At 39.9% G+C, this 18,659-nt stretch overlaps 1 protein-coding gene across 7 annotated transcripts in view; it reads right to left on the bottom strand.

The window, feature by feature from the left end:
* Positions 1 to 17,395, bottom strand: part of LOC148901274 (solute carrier family 4 member 11-like) — a 36,322-nt gene extending 18,927 nt beyond the window's left edge. For 2 of the 7 annotated variants that reach the window (XM_089021730.1, XM_089021767.1), the window contains exons 1-2: positions 17,167 to 17,395; positions 1,295 to 1,345 (exon numbers count right to left, since the gene is read on the bottom strand). In XM_089021730.1, coding sequence (XP_088877856.1) covers positions 1,295 to 1,345; positions 17,167 to 17,227 — 112 coding nt within the window. In that variant the 5' untranslated portion in view covers positions 17,228 to 17,395. Of the gene's footprint in view, positions 1 to 1,294; positions 1,346 to 5,110; positions 5,417 to 6,982; positions 7,381 to 17,166 lie in introns of those variants that run through there. The other 5 variants (XM_089021720.1, XM_089021748.1, XM_089021710.1 and 2 more) reach the window with 3 other exon arrangements.
* Between the last annotated feature and the right edge of the window lie 1,264 nt (positions 17,396 to 18,659).

The following is an 18,659-nucleotide window of genomic DNA, read 5'->3' as shown; positions in this document are numbered from 1 at the left end:
TCCTTTCCTCTTCCTTTCATAACTTTTTTTTGCTGTGAAATGTAAATTTCTCCACTTTGAGACCCATAAAGGTAAATCCAATCCAATCCAAAATATGTCTAACGAGAACTCACACTAATGTATTCAACTTAAAGGACAACCGACGTCTCTGGACAAGTTGTGTCCATAATTTGTAAAATGGCTTCAAATGACTTCTACTGAGCGTATTTTACAACGATTCCACCGCATATACCTATATTTTACGTTTTAAGACTCGCGCTGAATATTCCGGAAGTCTTGTTTTTCAATTGGTGACAAGTCCTCACCCTACGTCACTGAAGGAATGCCCCTGACCGAAAAAAAGGACTCATTGTAGCAGTCCTTCCATCACGTCAATGCATTTTGCTGTACTTTGGTCTGAAAATGTCGTGTAGGACCAAAAGGAGGCAGAAGAGGGTGACAAAGTTCCATGTAAGGAATTAATCAACAGGCTGATTAATTCCTTTGTCGCCATTTTCTGCCTTTTTTGGGTGCGACATTTCCCACCCCTGATGCCTCAAAATGACACGGAATAAATTCTTTAATCGATTGCAAACATGTGTGCTTTCTTCTTCAGATCTATTTGAATCATATTCATAACTGGAGGAGTAACAAGAAAGCATCTTCTCCGAATCTGAAGCCATTGTTTTGATTCTTTAGCAAGGTAAGACGTCTTGCAGTGACACCGCGAACATGGGGGCGGGACCTTCTGAAACTGGCCACTTCCGGTTTCAAATTGAAGTACTTTTTAAGACACTTTAAGTCATTTTTATTGGTGTTTTGCATTTGACCAAAAATATCATACTGCGTGTTTTGGGTATTTTATAAAATGTTTTTCTGATGTCAGGCAACAAAAAAGTGACGTTGGTTGTCCTTTATATTTTGCTCTTACACTAGGAAAAAGGTGGCATATTTGAAGATCTTGCTAATGCCAGTCCTACAAATGCAGTAAAATGTGCTTCTTTATAATAACATGGAGCTGTCCGACTAAAATGTCAACGTTGTCCAGAGTCAAAGACTGTTTTAAAAAAAATAATAATTATAAGTTCAATGTAATTAATATCCTCATTAGTAAGTCTTTTCACCGCAATGACATAGGCACACTAGTGGATAGTGATTATGAATTCCAAAGTGTATGTACTGTACTTAATTCTATGGGTAGAATACAAAATGATTATTGTCCATGCAAACATTTGTAAGGCAGACCCGGAAAGGAAAATGACTGCATTGCATTCAAAGAAAACACCACAAATAGAGTATATAGAACAATACAAACCCATTTCCCGGAACACATATCCATTCTTGGAGCTCCCAGTTGATGGGGTCTCTGTGGGGCATAAAAGGTAACCATATTTATTTATTTTGCAGTCAAATATGCTCCATCCAGTGACGTGCAGTCAGGGGAGGCAAGTGAGGCCATGCCTCACCTGTCATCATAGAAATATCAAATGAGAAAATAAATTAAACTGTTATATTTATTAAGCGATTTGTACTTTAAAGTTCTTTTCCATTTAACTTCACCATTTTTGGATTTTTTTTTTCAAAATCGCTGAATTTTCATATTTACCGTTCAAATACTAAGTAGAGACGAGCGGTGAGGCAGCAGCCGGCTGAGCCTCACCATGGATTGTGCAATGACTATGCTAACTGTGCTGGCTTGCTCTGCAGTGAGACTGCATTGCTGTCCCTTTGCATATCGCTGTTAAAGTGTTCAAACACTTAGTATATGAACTAAATTTCTACAGTTTGGCTGGTGTATATAATGTTGAGTCACTTTACATTATAAACACTGTACTACAGTGTTTATTTTATTTTATTTTATTTTATTTTATTTTTATCAAAACTTTGTGCATAGGGGAAGCACACAGTTTTCCATGACAGGGGGCGCTGGTGATTACAGATTCTTCTTGCGCCTCCTCAGTTGCAGAATAATAGAATTAGTGAGAGCAAGCTACAGTAAACAGTTAGCAAGTTAAGTGCAACCATCCAGTCATTTTTTCGTGTTGCTTGGCCTTATTTTCAGAATGGAGGATTACATATCTAAATTGAAAGAAATAGAGAGACTTAAAACTGAAGAAAGATAAGGAAGGCTTCTACAAAGAAGTTATCGTTGCCTTTCTTCAGATGGCGCGGCGCATGGACTTCATTTATAAGTAAAGGTAACACGATCACGTTTTTTTTAATTCTTTGTTTCTATGCTACAGTTTATATAAAGAATGCTGACATGACATTTTAAACAAAACACGTTAACTGTTGCCAATCAAATGGTGAATAAGCTACTCTGTAGAGTTTATATGTTTGTAAATCTGACTGTGATAACGTCAGTGCCTCACCAGCCATGAACCTCACCGCACGTCACTGGCTCCATCACTCATTGAAAACTGTTTTTTAGTATAAGGTTCATTCCTCCATTTCCTATTCGTCGTTTTAGTGGAATAGTCCTGCGGTTCGGGGTTTTTCCTTTCGAGGTCGCTTTTGTCTCTGTTTCGATAGTGCCAGACGCTCGAAATGTATTTGCAAATTGGGAAAGTTATTAATTAACCAAACATCCAGAATACTATAAATCAGTGGTTGGCCGTCAGGGCCTCCAAGGCCTTCTCTGCTGGCCTAAAGTATCAGAATCACAGACTACTGGCTACTGTTGAAAGAGTTTAAAGAGTTAATGGCTTGGGGGAAGAAGCTGTTTAATTCCAAATTGTCTTTTCCCTATTTGTGCTGCTTCCAGATGTGTGTATTTGTATTTAAGCATTTAACCAATCACATTTCAGCCATCATTTGTTACCAGGGTCAGAAATCTTCCTGGAGCATAAAAATCAATGTGAAATCAATGAAACTGTTTCACCAATCAGAGTTCGACCTGGCAACCCAAGGCCTGCTCGAAGGTGCTGGCAACGTCAGCGTTTTCACAAATTATGATTGGCTATTTACTAGCCAATCATAATATCACTAGCCGCTAATGATAACAGCATACTGGCCAGAGCTAGCACACTGTATATGTAGTGAGCTGCATAAGCAAGTATATTGTGTTGATTTAATAGCAATGTTGTCAACCCACAATGGCTGAAGGAGGAAATGGATTTCTTTGCAGATATCAGGTTAAAGCCATTTTCAAGATGGACTTTTCAATAATAGATCATCATTAAGGTGGGACAGCTCCGAAGCTTGCAAACATAGCAAATACTATTGCAATTTTATCAGGTTATCATGAATCCAAACGTTCATAGTAAAAAAAAAAATTTAAGTTTAATGACAGTAATTTATTTTAAAACAGATTCTTATCTTAATTTAATGAAGTATTTCTTATGTTTCTAGTCACAAGTTATTTCCTGGCCAATCACAACCTCTAGTGGACATGTAGTAGTATCGCACCACACTCGCAGCTGATGGATTGAGACGTAGCACCACTGAAGGAGTGACATGTACAGCCTACCTCTGCTGTAAACACAGTATTTTAGTGAAATCATAATTTGAGAAAACATTTATCAGGCATGCATAGACATGCACCCCTTCGTATTCACATTGAAACATAGACGTTGATGCCCATGCCATGTATGTTTAAGAAAGTTATGCCAGCCTTCTTTTCTAAAATTTTGACTAATTTTTGGAGGCCAATAGAAAAAAAATAATGTCACATGCTTTTTGATAAATTCCCACCTCTAACACAATGTGGGGAGGATTTTTTTCTCTCCAAACAGTAGAGGGAAGCAATATCATTTGGCAAGAACTCAAAAACATACTCTACTATCATTTACAATGATAACCAGAAAGCAGCTGTGCCCAGTGTTTGTTTATCTGTAAAGATGAGCTGTTCGGCTCTGAACCCTCCTGAACTAGATTCTGTCTTGTAGCAGATTAGCACAAAACAGTCCCACGGTCTCCTTTTCCCCTCACCGGAGATGTTTGGGAGCCACACACCTCTGGCAAGATATTTTTGGGTGCAAGGCTTACTGTGTCGGGTCGCCAAAGCTCCAGTTTAGCACAGCCTTTCATTAAAATAGCATTGAGAGCTTATTGAGCGACATGAAAAAGCAAAAGGCATTATTTGGGTTTTACTATAGTGTTCCGTCAGTTGATGATTTCCAACCTTTTGAGGGACAAGGCACATATTTTAAGTTTGAACAACCATGCAGCAAACCACCAAACAGAATTGTCATTAAAAGAGAATATATATGGATACAGCAAACTGTCCCTAACCATGGACAGTGTTGTATTCATCTTCACTGCCTGCTATCAGCGACAAGAGGATGTCCTTGAGCAACAAACAGAAAAAATAACTCTATGAGTATCTTCGAAAACAAATTGTACAAGCTTTGTCTTTCGAATATGTAACTACCGTCACTCATCAGATTTGATCAAGGTCACGTCACATGCTTTTGGAGCTCAGTCACCCAAAGTGATTGCTGTGTTTGCTCTTCAAATACCAATGTAGACATTCGGCCGTGAAATCAAACAAATAGCAGGAAGGAAGGCCTCACAGCTTCATCTGCTTCAACGTCTCAAGGTCTTGCAATTGAAAACCACCTGATGTTTACTCATCCGGCACAGTGGACGTAGCCAGTGGACCAACAGTAATCTCAGCCATCAATGCTATCAGAAAACATGAGTGGATAACAGTCTTGTGAAATCAGATAGGAACACTCACTTGTGAAATGCTATCTTGAAAATGGGTACACAATACAGTACGTCATATCAATTGAAACCTGGCATTCCAGATAGAAAACACGAGACATTTTTCTTCTTCCTAATCTTCTTAACCTGCAACCTATGAACGAGATTTAACCAGTTTGCAGTGACCAAAAGACTCTTGTGTAAGAAAATGGTGATGAAAAATTGAACGGAGTGCATGTGTTAGCTGCCTCACATCAACCCTTTTATTGCCTGGTGATAAATATTGACTTTGGTTGCTTTTTCACAACACGGGCATGCAGCACATCGCATAAACTGTATAATAATCAGAACATAACGAAAGCAAAACCCATTTTATCATAAATCCCTCCACACACAAAGCAGAGTTCTCTAGTCCATGTTCATCGTGGGAAATTTTCCAAACTCACATACACACTACATCAAAATTAACACCAAAAAAACTTACCGGCTGGCACAAAATGGAGGACTTTTTTACACTCCATGTTCTCCAGGGGTGAGATGCTCTCAAGAGGGCAACCCATAATTTTGATGTTTACCTTGCCATGCTCTCTCTCTCTCTTGCTCTCTCTCTCTCTCTTTCTCTTTCTCTTTCTCTTTCTCTTTCTCTTTCTCTTTCTCTTTCTCTTTCATTTTCTCTCTCGCTCTCCCTCTCTATATCTCTATCTCTTTCTCCCTCAAAACTCTTTCTTTCTCTCCATCTGTCCCTCTAAATCTGTCTCTCAATCTCTCACTGTTTCTCTCTCTCTCCCTCTAAATCTCTCTCTCTCTTTCTTGCTTGCTCTTTCTTTCTCTTGCCAGCCTTCTTTTCTAAAATTTTGACTAATTTTTGGAGGCCAATAGAAAAAAAATAATGTCACATGCTTTTTGATAAATTCCCACCTCTAACACAATGTGGGGAGGATTTTTTTCTCTCCAAACAGTAGAGGGAAGCAATATCATTTGGCAAGAACTCAAAAACATACTCTACTATCATTTACAATGATAACCAGAAAGCAGCTGTGCCCAGTGTTTGTTTATCTGTAAAGATGAGCTGTTCGGCTCTGAACCCTCCTGAACTAGATTCTGTCTTGTAGCAGATTAGCACAAAACAGTCCCACGGTCTCCTTTTCCCCTCACCGGAGATGTTTGGGAGCCACACACCTCTGGCAAGATATTTTTGGGTGCAAGGCTTACTGTGTCGGGTCGCCAAAGCTCCAGTTTAGCACAGCCTTTCATTAAAATAGCATTGAGAGCTTATTGAGCGACATGAAAAAGCAAAAGGCATTATTTGGGTTTTACTATAGTGTTCCGTCAGTTGATGATTTCCAACCTTTTGAGGGACAAGGCACATATTTTAAGTTTGAACAACCATGCAGCAAACCACCAAACAGAATTGTCATTAAAAGAGAATATATATGGATACAGCAAACTGTCCCTAACCATGGACAGTGTTGTATTCATCTTCACTGCCTGCTATCAGCGACAAGAGGATGTCCTTGAGCAACAAACAGAAAAAATAACTCTATGAGTATCTTCGAAAACAAATTGTACAAGCTTTGTCTTTCGAATATGTAACTACCGTCACTCATCAGATTTGATCAAGGTCACGTCACATGCTTTTGGAGCTCAGTCACCCAAAGTGATTGCTGTGTTTGCTCTTCAAATACCAATGTAGACATTCGGCCGTGAAATCAAACAAATAGCAGGAAGGAAGGCCTCACAGCTTCATCTGCTTCAACGTCTCAAGGTCTTGCAATTGAAAACCACCTGATGTTTACTCATCCGGCACAGTGGACGTAGCCAGTGGACCAACAGTAATCTCAGCCATCAATGCTATCAGAAAACATGAGTGGATAACAGTCTTGTGAAATCAGATAGGAACACTCACTTGTGAAATGCTATCTTGAAAATGGGTACACAATACAGTACGTCATATCAATTGAAACCTGGCATTCCAGATAGAAAACACGAGACATTTTTCTTCTTCCTAATCTTCTTAACCTGCAACCTATGAACGAGATTTAACCACTTTGCAGTGACCAAAAGACTCTTGTGTAAGAAAATGGTGATGAAAAATTGAACGGAGTGCATGTGTTAGCTGCCTCACATCAACCCTTTTATTGCCTGGTGATAAATATTGACTTTGGTTGCTTTTTCACAACACGGGCATGCAGCACATCGCATAAACTGTATAATAATCAGAACATAACGAAAGCAAAACCCATTTTATCATAAATCCCTCCACACACAAAGCAGAGTTCTCTAGTCCATGTTCATCGTGGGAAATTTTCCAAACTCACATACACACTACATCAAAATTAACACCAAAAAAACTTACCGGCTGGCACAAAATGGAGGACTTTTTTACACTCCATGTTCTCCAGCGGTGAGATGCTCTCAAGAGGGCAACCCATAATTTTGATGTTTACCTTGCCATGCTCTCTCTCTCTCTCGCTCTCTCTCTCTCTTTCTCTTTCTCTTTCTCTTTCTCTTTCTCTTTCTCTTTCTTTCTCTTTCGCTTTCTTTTCCTCTCTCGCTCTCCCTCTCTATATCTCTATCTCTTTCTCCCTCAAAACTCTTTCTTTCTCTCCATCTGTCCCTCTAAATCTGTCTCTCAATCTCTCACTGTTTCTCTCTCTCTCCCTCTAAATCTCTCTCTCTCTCTTTCTTGCTTGCTCTTTCTTTCTCTCTCCCTCTCAATCGCTCTCTCAATCTCTCTCTCTCTCTCAATCGCACTCTTTGTCTCCCTCTGTCTTTCTTTCTCTCTGTCCCTCTTCATGTCTCTATCAGTCTCTCCCTCTCAACCTCTCTCTCTCTCTCTCTCTCTCTCTCTCTCTCTCTCTCTCTCTCTCTCTCTCTCTCTCTCTCTCTCTCTCTCTCTCTCTCAATTTCTCTGTCTGTCTCCCTGTCTCACTTCCTCTCCCCCCAGCATCTCCCCCCCTTCGATATCTCTCATTCTTTCTCTCTCTCTCACATCCTCTCTTCTCCCCTCAACATCGCTCCCCCTTCTACACCTCTCTGTCTCGGTCTCTCTCTCTGTTTCTCTGTGTCTCTGTTTCTCTCTCTCTCTCTCTCTCTCTCTCTCTCTCTCTCTCTCTCTCTCTCTCTCTCTCTCTCTCTCTCTCTCTCTCTCTCTCTCTCTCTCTCTCTCTCTCTCTCTCTCTCTCTCTGTCGCTCTGTCTCTCTCTCTCTCTCTCTCTCTCTCTCTCACACACACACACACATACATATATAACCTCCTCCGGCAGCATGCATGACAAAGAGGAAGTGGTTAGGTGATGTGTTGGGGTGGAGTGCAAGGTACCTCTGCCTCTTCCTATTAGCTGCCTGATGTTACTAAATACTACTACATACTTCCCCGGAAATAACAGTAGGAGCACTTGCATCAGCTCAGAGATTTGCCTTTACAAGTATATTAATGATTGGTTTTGATTAATAAGAACTGGGAAGTGTGATTTTTTTTTTTTTTTTTTGTAGTTATAGTTTGCATTGCCGCATATCACAGTGAGAGACATTTCTTATTTGATGAGCATCATTGTCAGACAACTAACCCTTTTTTATCTGTTTTTGTATATGCAACCCTGGCCAATGCAAAAATATGGCTTTACTGCAATCTTGTGGTGACTTTGTGCCAAGCAGTTACGGTGAATTGAGGAGAGGAACTAGACTTATCACCAATAACTGATTTAATAGCCTACTAGCTGATGGCCAGTAAAGAGAGCTGACCTGAACCCCATTCAAGATTTATGGGGGTGTTTTCAAGAAGAATGTGAGGGAACAAAAACTCTGCTGGCCAATATCAAAGCAACTTGGGCAGCAATTACACCATAAGACCCCACAAATTACCGAACCCATACTTACTACTTTCATCAGAATCAGAAAGCCTTTAATAGTTCCACAATGGGGAAATGTGCTGTTAACAGCAGCAATTTAAAGGGGGAAAAACAAAAAACTGTACATAGTGCCAGGGGTGGGTTGGAGGTGCTGGGTGAAAAGATAAAAAGTGCAAGTATAAGAAAAGCATATCGATATATGTAGCTGTGTTGCATCAACATAAGGTGGCTGTGCTATTTACACTTTAATTTAATACACTTTTCCACAAGGTCCACATTTGTGGGTTGAAGTTTATTTTTTATTGTCACATAAAATAGTACAATTTTGAGGAATACACATTTTTTGGGGCATAATCATGAAATTGCAACAAATAAATGTTTGGCATATTTCACTTTTTGTGTGATGAGCTAACATATAATAACATAACGACGAATAATTTCACTGAAGTGATATCAATATTCTTTGTAATTTATTTTAATATTTTATTTGAATATTTTATACACCTCCCCCACTGCGAGACCAATAAGGTACCTTGTACATCCAATCCAATAGACGCTAACATTATGTTCACTGTCCTACTTTGCGCCATAAGTGCCTCTAGATGGCAGCACAGTTTATGAAAACCAAATCCGTACATATTGTAATTGCTACATTTGGGTGATCATGGTTGGGATTACTGTAGTTTTGGAACATTTTGTGATATTTCAAATACAGTGATAAACTGATTTATGTAGATTGATTCTAATTTACTGATTTTTAAAGTGACATTTTACCTTGCCCCCTTTCAGCCGCTCTGCCCCCAAACTCTGGAACTCACTTCCACACAACATTTGTAATATTGATTCTCTTCCCACCTTCAAATCGTCTCACAAAACCCACCTGTTTAAAAATCATATTCTCAGTGTAAATTAATCTCTTCTTTTAGGATTCATAATTTTATCTGTGGTTTAACTGTTCTTGTCTTTGTGCATGTAAAGAGACTTTTTAAAATCCACTTATAAATAAAAAATATTTTTATTATTATTTTCCACAGAACCAATATTGAATTTATTTCTATTCGTGATCTCTTCCTAAACAGTGGTGCATCATGTTCCTTCATTCTATTTAAGTCCACCTGCTTATTCAGCATTTAAACACACACAGACACACACAGCCGGCTTTAAATCACTAACGTATGGACACCAATTGGCAGCAGATGACCCTAATTGGGGACAGAGTCCAAAGTAAAGTTTTTGTAAGTTTGAGATTAAATCCTTTTCGGTGCTTCGCTTCTTCTCGTGTTCATATTCGAGAAGTGGGCGTGTCCAATTTTGAAATCTTTGTTACCGCACCATTTATCCACTGCTACCCTAGTAATTTATCCCACAACTTAACTGAAGTTGATATAAACGTTGTGGAGAGAAACAAACATTTTCCCTTATAAGTGTTGAGTTTAATCTCTTTAAAAGCCATTGCCACTCACCCTAATGTGGGACATTTCCACAAAGTAGGGCCATGGTGAAAAAAAAAATACATGACAGGATTCCTATCAGAGTTGTAGATAGAAAGAGTAGGAGACAACTGTGCTTTTGAGCATAAAAATAACTTTTGACAGTCAAGTCATAATTTTGTTTCGGTCTTGATCTAATAACTGTACAGAAGTGAGTTTCCCCTCATTCCTCTAAAATTAACACAACGAAGTCTCGACAGAGACAAGGCAGCATTCCCTCTGCAAGAGAGGACAATCACAAAAAGCAGAAATCCATGCCTGACTGGAGCATTGACTGAAGTTTTCCTGGAACCAGTCTTTTAAAGCTTGATGCTGGGACCAAGTTTGAAAAACAAAACCCATTGTCACCATATTCTTATAATATCTAGATGTGTCAGGACTAAAACTGGAATAACTAACACTGCCTACCTGTCATGTGGAGACGTATTGTATGGTGTTAATGAGTATGCATTAAATATTGAAATAGCACCCATAACCAAGACTGCGTCTTTTAATACGAAATGCGAAATTAGAACACCTTTTTGAGATATTTTTTTCCCGATAGTCCTCTAAAGTTCTCAATAGATATTAACTTTGAATAAATTACAAAATTTCCGTTTTTAAAGGTATGCAGATTACCGTATTTCCCAGTGTATAAGGCACAACCAAAAGTGTTACAATTCAAACAAAAGTGTACAATTCAAGTAATATTGAGCCACAACAGTCATTCCTCAGTCATTCAACTTTCATTCCTTTCATCACTTTGCTGCTGTGAAAAGTAAATTTCTCCACTGTGAGACTAATAAAGGCATATCCAATCCAATCCAATCCAATCCAACAGTTCTCACAACTACTGTCACATACATGTTAAGCGTCACGATTACGTCGGTAGACTCCTGATTTTGACCACAGTAACCACAATACTCACTTTATAAAGCAAGTATTGACACAATACAGACAGTTCATTTGCAAGGCGAAACAAAAAAAAAAGTAAAAAAAAATACATTTTTATACTAATTGAATATATAATATATATATACAGTAAAGTCTCGTTATATCGATATCCAAGGGAGTCCGAAAAAATATCGATATAACCGGGACTATCGATATATCCGATCCTGCGCCGAACTGCATTAAACAAAAGTCACCAAAAGAGGGCAGCCAAGCGCCATATAAGAAACGGAGCTGGCCATTAGCTCCCTTTTTTTTGGGTCAGAGATGTTCCCCCAATGTTGCCTCAAAATGGCACATACAATTCTTTAATGATTGTAAACATGTATGCTTTAATCTTCAGAACTACATTGTATTTGAAACATATTCATAACTGGATGTGTAACAACAAAGCATATTATCCGAATCTGAAGCCATTGTTTGGATTCACAAGCAATGCAAGACGTCTTGGCGTGAAGTCATTTTTATTTGCATTTGAATAAAAAGTGACATCGGCTGTCCTTTAATACACAGTATGGAATGTTAATAATTTTCAAAATCATCGCGCTTCAGCAGACAAAACAAGAAACATTGTTGCAAAAAAACGATTGCATTCATATACAGTACAGTGGGCATGTACATAACACAACAGGGAAACTGCAACACTTACATCTTACTGTATTATGTATACAATTTAAAAAAAAGTCATCAATCTTCTTCTGCTTCCCATTTTTACCTTTTAACACAAACACTTCAATCTCGTCTGCTACACACGAGCTAGCGTCTGAAAATGAAAATGGCTCTGCTACACGGGTGCTGGGCACGTAACCAAGTCACCTGACCAAGTCGACCAATGGCGCGACTGATGGCGTGACACGTAACCAAGACACCTGACCAAGTTGACCAATGGTGCGACCGATGGCGTGTCACGTGACAAAGTCACACGGCCAAGTCGACCAATAGCGCGACCGATGGCGGCTCATGTGACCAAGTCGACCAATGGCGCGACCAATGGCGGCTCACGTAACAAGACACGTGACCAAGTTGACCAATGGCGCGACGGATATATCGATATAAACAACAAAAATGGCCGGCGGGGGATGAAAAGGAGCGCCGTAATAACCGGATTATCGTAACAACCGGGTATCGTACTAAACGGTACTAATTATACATAAAAAGACTAGAAATATGCAAGGGAAATGAAAATAGTATCGTAATAAGCGGTACTATCGATATAACCGATATCGATATAACGAGACTTTACTGTGTGTGTGTATATATATATATATATATATATATATATATATATATAATTTTAACACGCACCACAGAGTCACGAGTATGAAAGTCTCTCTATTTATGATTTCTGAAACTTAACATGCTGTCACCCCAGCCTCTTCTGTAGCGCATTATAATGTGGTGTACCTTATATTTGGAAAACTTTTATAGATTTCTATATTATATTTGAAAAACTTTTTTCATTCATAGTCCGGTACGCCCTATGTATGGAAAACGTTTGAACATACACCATTCATTGGGCGTGCGCCTTATACTCCGGTGCACCTTATACACTGGAAAATACAGTACTTCTTTTTGCATTGGAACTCTTCATTAGGCCCAGTGAGCACATTGTACATATGAGTTGCTTCTCTATATTGAGCCTTTTTGGAGCAGATTTTCACAATTTGTGGGCTGGCCTGGAAAATATTACCCGTAATGTACAGGAAACCATTGCAATATGAATGCACGCACGGCCTGTCATTGGTTGGAACACGCACAGTATGTCCCCCGAATTGATTATAAATATATAATGATATAATATTTTCATCACTCTACATTGATGGGACTTGGACAATTTCCATCTTCTGGGGATTTATAGGACTGTGAAAAAAAGCCTGGACAACGTGCAAAAGGCAGTGGGTTCACAGTAACACTCATTTCACTAAACAATTTGTGTCGCTGTCCAATAAGTATTATATATTTCACACCTGATGGTGAAACTAATGTTATTCAAACATTTGTGGTATGCTCACAGTTGTGACAATGCCTGCTTCGATGAATGATTCTGTAAAAAGCAGCAGATGCGAGTCAAGTCTCATGTTCCGCATTTAGAAAATCTGCTTTCCAATGTTTGCATTTTCAAGTGTCTGCCGCAAACCTCAATTCCCTCATTTTCACCCACAACAGCCCCCGTCACTGAATAATACTCCTTTTCTCCATGTGGCGACTCTGCGGCCTTTTCTCTCAGTTGTCTGCATGCGTGTTTGAAATTTCGCCTGGTCAAACAGTGACCACTAAACAATGAGCAATGAAACGCTGCATTAATAAACTAATCTTCTGTGTAAGGGTAACCTTTGTCGAGCTTATGGTACAGTAACACATTAATCTAACTCCAAAGAACAGTGGGAGGAGCGCAACTAGAGAGACAAAAACAATCCATTTACCCTGAAACTTTGTATTTCCATAATCTATCTCTCATCTCATTTTCCATACCGCGTATTCCTCATTAGGGTCGCGGGGGTTGCTGGAGCCTATCTCAGCTGTCTTCGGGCACGAGGCGGGGGACACCCTGAATTGGTTGCCAGCCAATCGCAGGGCACAGAAAGACATACAACAGTCACTCTCACACTCACACCTAGGGACAATTTGGAGTGGTCAATCTGCCTGCCATGCGTTTTTTTTTTTTTGGAGTGTGGGAGGAAACCGGGGAGAACATGCAAACTCCACACAGGGAGGCCGGACCGGGACGCGAACCAGCGACCTCTGCACTGTGAAGATGGTGTTATTTTACCCCCGAGACCTATAAATGTATACCAATTTGTCTTTTTGCCTGTCAAACATTAAAATATGTGCAGACACACAATGCAGGATATCACAAAGGAAGTACTAACCACTGGCAACCAAAATGAAGAGTTATCTAGGAAATAAGACACTACACAGTGTGCCTCGATCTTCAGACATTCGATCCACTTGCAAGACTGCTTGTGTGATAAGAGTCACAGGATTCATGCGGTCACAACCGTCGACTCTTGTAAAACCAAGGACCATTTGGTTGAGTTAAAGAGACATTGAAAGTACAATAAAGTACAATTGCAAACCCATTTAGAATGAGCACACAGCTACTTACTGTGGGGTGACAATGTGAAGCAAACCCATTGTACCATTGAGCACATACTGACTTTTTAAATATTTTCAAATTTAAGATGAATGCATTATTGACAGTATGTGATGCATGTGAGATGATAAAAACCCACCACCAGACACACCACGATATCTCAACAGACACTGGTTGAGTCCCCACCAAATAGTCACTGAGTCACATACTACCCCTCTGTCATGTGGTGTTCAACAAGGCTCAATTTTGGGACCAATGTTGTTCTCACTATACTTGCTCCCACTGGGTTCCATTTTAAGAAAACATGGAATTTCAACCCTGATATGCAGATGACTGCCAGATCTACATTATGTCCCAGTGGGCAAAAAAATACATTTTCTCGTTAATGCCTCCTGCCTGTAGGAAATCAAACCCTGGATGGCACAAAACTTCTTGAACTTCAATGAAAAGAAGACAGAAGTGATACTGATTGTTCCCAGTCCCCAATGTACACCTCATCCTGTTGACTTGGGCCCCCCGGCTCCTTATCTGAAATCAACAGTCTCAAAATTGGGTCTTAAACTGAACAGTGATTTTAAACCTAACCGACAAATTTGTGCTGTTGTTAAATCCAGCTTCTTTCATCTTAAGCAACTCGCTAAAATAAAACCACTCTTTTCTTATCTTGAAGCAGTATTTTATGCCTTTGTCGCATCTACTGTAATGCACTTTATTTTAGAGTCAGCCAATCCTCCATGAAGCGTCTCCAGGTGGTCCAGAATGCTGCTGCTAGCCTCTTTATTGGCACTCGTAAGAGGGAGCACATAACTCCTACCTTAGCATCCCTTCACTGGCTCCCTATACATTTGAGTTCTTTTCAAGATATTATTTGTCTTCAAATCTTCTCCTTACATCTGCAAGCTCACGCACCACTACACATCTGACCATATATTATTAGATGTGCCAAAAACTAATCAGAGGCTACGAGGGGATCGAGTATTTTCTGTTGCAGGTCCCACTCTCTGGAATGACATGCCACTGAACATTCGGGAAGCCCCCTCGCTGCCCGTCTTTCAAACCCATCTCAAACCTCACTTGTCCTCTTTGGCATTCGACTCAGCATGATTCTGACTTGATCTTGGTTTCACTCCTTGGTGCTTTCTACTTACTTTGTGACTGCTTTCTTTCCTGTATGTGTTTCCTGTCCATGTTAAGTGCTTTGTTCCAGCTTCAGCTGTTGTTAAAGCACTATATAAAACAATATGTATTGTATTGTATAAATAGCTGTCATAGGCTAAAGCATGACTGTGTGCGATTAAGCAGTCTCAGATCATGGATGGGGTTAGTTTTACTTATTTGCAAGACAGACATCATGAACTGTCCTGAGTTCTAACACTGAAAAGGATATTGTTTGGTTCATAATCACTGAACTTGTTTAATTGATTTTTTTTTCAAATATAGGAGGTCTGACTCCTCAATCTAGTCTGAGTTTGCGTCTGGCACAAAATGTATAAGGTTTGGCCAGTGGCGTTGTAAGAGTGTGTCAATATGCAGCACAAACACGCATGCTCAACTACCATCATACTTATTGCATTTCATTTGATAGTTCTTTAAGGTCAATATTTGGAAACATTTGTCTACAAATTGTTACTTGAATTATGACTGTTGGGTTCGTGACCATTCGAGTTTGCGCACACATTTAAAGGACAACTGACACCACTTTTTTGTTTCCTAACTGACATCAGAAAAACATTTTCTCTCATCACATCTCATCTCATTTTCCGTACCGCTTATTCCTCATAAGGGTCGCGGGGTTTGCTGGAGCCTATCTCAGCTGTCTTCGGGCACGAGGCGGGGGACACCCTGAATTGGTTGCCAGCCAATCGCAGGGCACACAAAGACATACTCACTCTCACACTCACACCTAGGGACAATTTGGTGTGGTCAATCTGCCTGCCATGCATGTTTTTGGAGTGTGGGAGGAAACCGGAGGACCCGGAGAAAACCCACGCGGGTCCGGGGAGAACATGCAAACTCCACACAGGGAGGCCGGACCGGGACGCGAACCGGCGACCTCTGCACTGTGAAGCCGGTGTGCTAACCACTCGACTACAGGGCCGCCAGAAAAAAACATTTTATAGCATCTAAAATATCCAAAACACACAGGATGATATTTTTAGTCAAATGCAAAACACCAATAAAAATGACTTGGTGTCTAAAAACTACTTGAAACTGAACCCGGAAGTGGCCAGTTTCAGAAGGTCCCGCCCCCTTGTTCGTGGTGTCACGCCAAGACGTCTTGCCTTTCTCGAGAATGATGGCTTCAGATTCGAAGAAGATGCTTTCTTGTTACTCATCCAGTTATGAATATGATTGAAATAATTCTGAAGAGGAAAGCATACATGTTTGCAATCGATTAAATAATTTATTCTGTGTCATTTTGAGGCATCTGGGGGGAAAATGTAGCACCCAAAAAAGGCAGAAGATGGCGACAAAGCTCCGTGGAAATGTGCTTATTTGTCTCCCGGGAATTTTTGTCGACGAATATCAAATAGTTGCCCCGTGCAACACACAACGATTCACCATCGCATTATTTATGTATTTTCCTTCTAATTTCGGCATCAACACGGATCAACACGACGTTTTCAGACCAAACAAAGTACCGCAAAATGCATTGACGTGATGAAAGGACTGCTACAGTGTGTCCTTTCTCGGTCTGGGGCGTTCCTTCCGTGACGTGACGTCAGGACTCATCACCAACTCAAAAATAAGACTCACGGAATATTCAGCGAGAGTCTTAAAACATAAAATATAGCTATAATTTAATTAATTATGGACACAACTTGTCCGGAGGCGTCGGTTGCCCTTTAATAATAATAATCCATCTCATTTCTAAGCGCCTTTCAAAACTCTCAAGGTCACTTTACAGTCACAGGATAAGTTTTTTTTCTGTGGATGAGCAGCGGCCGCCACACGCATGGCATTTTACTTTATGTAACTGCAGTAGGCTTTTGCATCATTTAATAAGTTAAATGATGGTTGAAATAAATAGCAAACTTTACAGGCGATGGTGTGCCTTTTCAGCACAAACGGTTAGTAATGATGTATGCTTGAAGCAGTTGATGCATAAAAATATGGATGGGCTTTTTCTTGCTTCCGCATACCAATGAAATGAATACAATAGCTTTAGTCTTACCTTGAGCAAAACGATTCAGCGTGACTCCTGATGTGTCACTGGCTTTTTTTTTCATTTTCATAATGCGACGCTCCTCCAAAACTGTTTAAAAAAGTGATATTTCACAAAGACTTTGGTCCACAACAAGAGCAAACTCAAATAAAGTTGATGTTGGGTTAGGCAGCTCCAGATTGTGAGGGCCACAGACAGATGGGGGCCGGTCACCACCAATGAGTAACACCTTAATGTTGTCTCTTCCAGTCACTTTGAAGCAAGAGGTAATAAGGAAGCAATGGGGAGAAACGGGTTGATGGGGCAGTAAGGTATGAGGGCACTATAGCCAATAGTGGTCTCTTTTGCTATTCTAATGTCACCTGGCGGCAAAGCTCAGGCATGAGCGGATTTGATACTCCTAACAGCTGTCTGAAACATTCCAGGGAGACTACCTTGAATAGAAATTAAAAAACACAGGGGAAATCTAGAAATCATCCAGTCGTAGAATGTACATATTGTTACACAAGACGACATGGATAAACTACATGTACAGCATATAGGAAATAGTGTAATTTTGGAAAGCGCACACCATTTCTGGTGGTTAATTCAATGCCAGGTATTATGAGGTATAGCCATTTATTTTTTCTTTGGTACAAACTGTGTGTACAATTATGACTGTTTATCATGTTTGATTCTGGCCTCTCTATGTGGAGTTTTCATACAGTATATTCTCCTTGTGGTTGTGTGGTTTTTCCTACCTCCAAATAACCATATTTGGTTCAATGCGACAAACTGTGACAAATCTGAGGATGTCAATCGGGATTGCCTCCAGCTCACCCATTACAACAAACACTTGAATAGGATGGACAAGCCCAGACCATATATGCCTCTCAAGCATATACCTCGGTTTTCGACCATAATCCGTTCCAGAAACCTGTTTGAAAACGGATTTGTTTGAAAACCGAATCAGCACTTCCAATTATAATCAATGTAAAATAAAAAAATCATTCTATGTCTAGAAAACAACTTTTTAAAAGCACTTGATTAGGGGCTGATGGACGATGCGAAAACAACAGTCGAATATTACAAAGTTCTCACCAAACATGTCTGCTTTTTCCAAAAATCATTATTTAAAAATTCAAACTCGCCATCGCTTTGGACGTTACACGATGAAGCGTCTCACGACTGCTTTTAAAACGTCTGTTCCCAATGTAACGCTACACAATGGTAACAAGTCCGATTTGCGTAGACCTCAACTGGAGACGTCTGCTTTTTTTTAATTGTTATTGAACAATACAAATAACATCCACACACAATGAAACGCTATACGAGAATAACTTCCAATTTGCGGAAATCTGAGCCAAACACGTCGGCTTGTTCTTTAAAATAAAACATTCAACAATACAAATGCTTCGGTCACAATGAGGAAGGCATGACACGAGGTGACGTATAAGGATGTGACGTATAGGGAAGCGCAGGGTAGTGAAGTGGTGCATTCAGGTGCACTCAGTTTGGTTGAG

This window comes from Hippocampus bargibanti, linkage group LG02, assembly GCF_051943395.1.
Source record: "Hippocampus bargibanti isolate YZ-2025 linkage group LG02, ASM5194339v1, whole genome shotgun sequence".
NCBI lineage: Eukaryota > Metazoa > Chordata > Actinopteri > Syngnathiformes > Syngnathidae > Hippocampus > Hippocampus bargibanti.
Note: the sequence above shows the minus strand (reverse complement) of the source record. Positions and strands in the feature narration are given on the sequence as shown.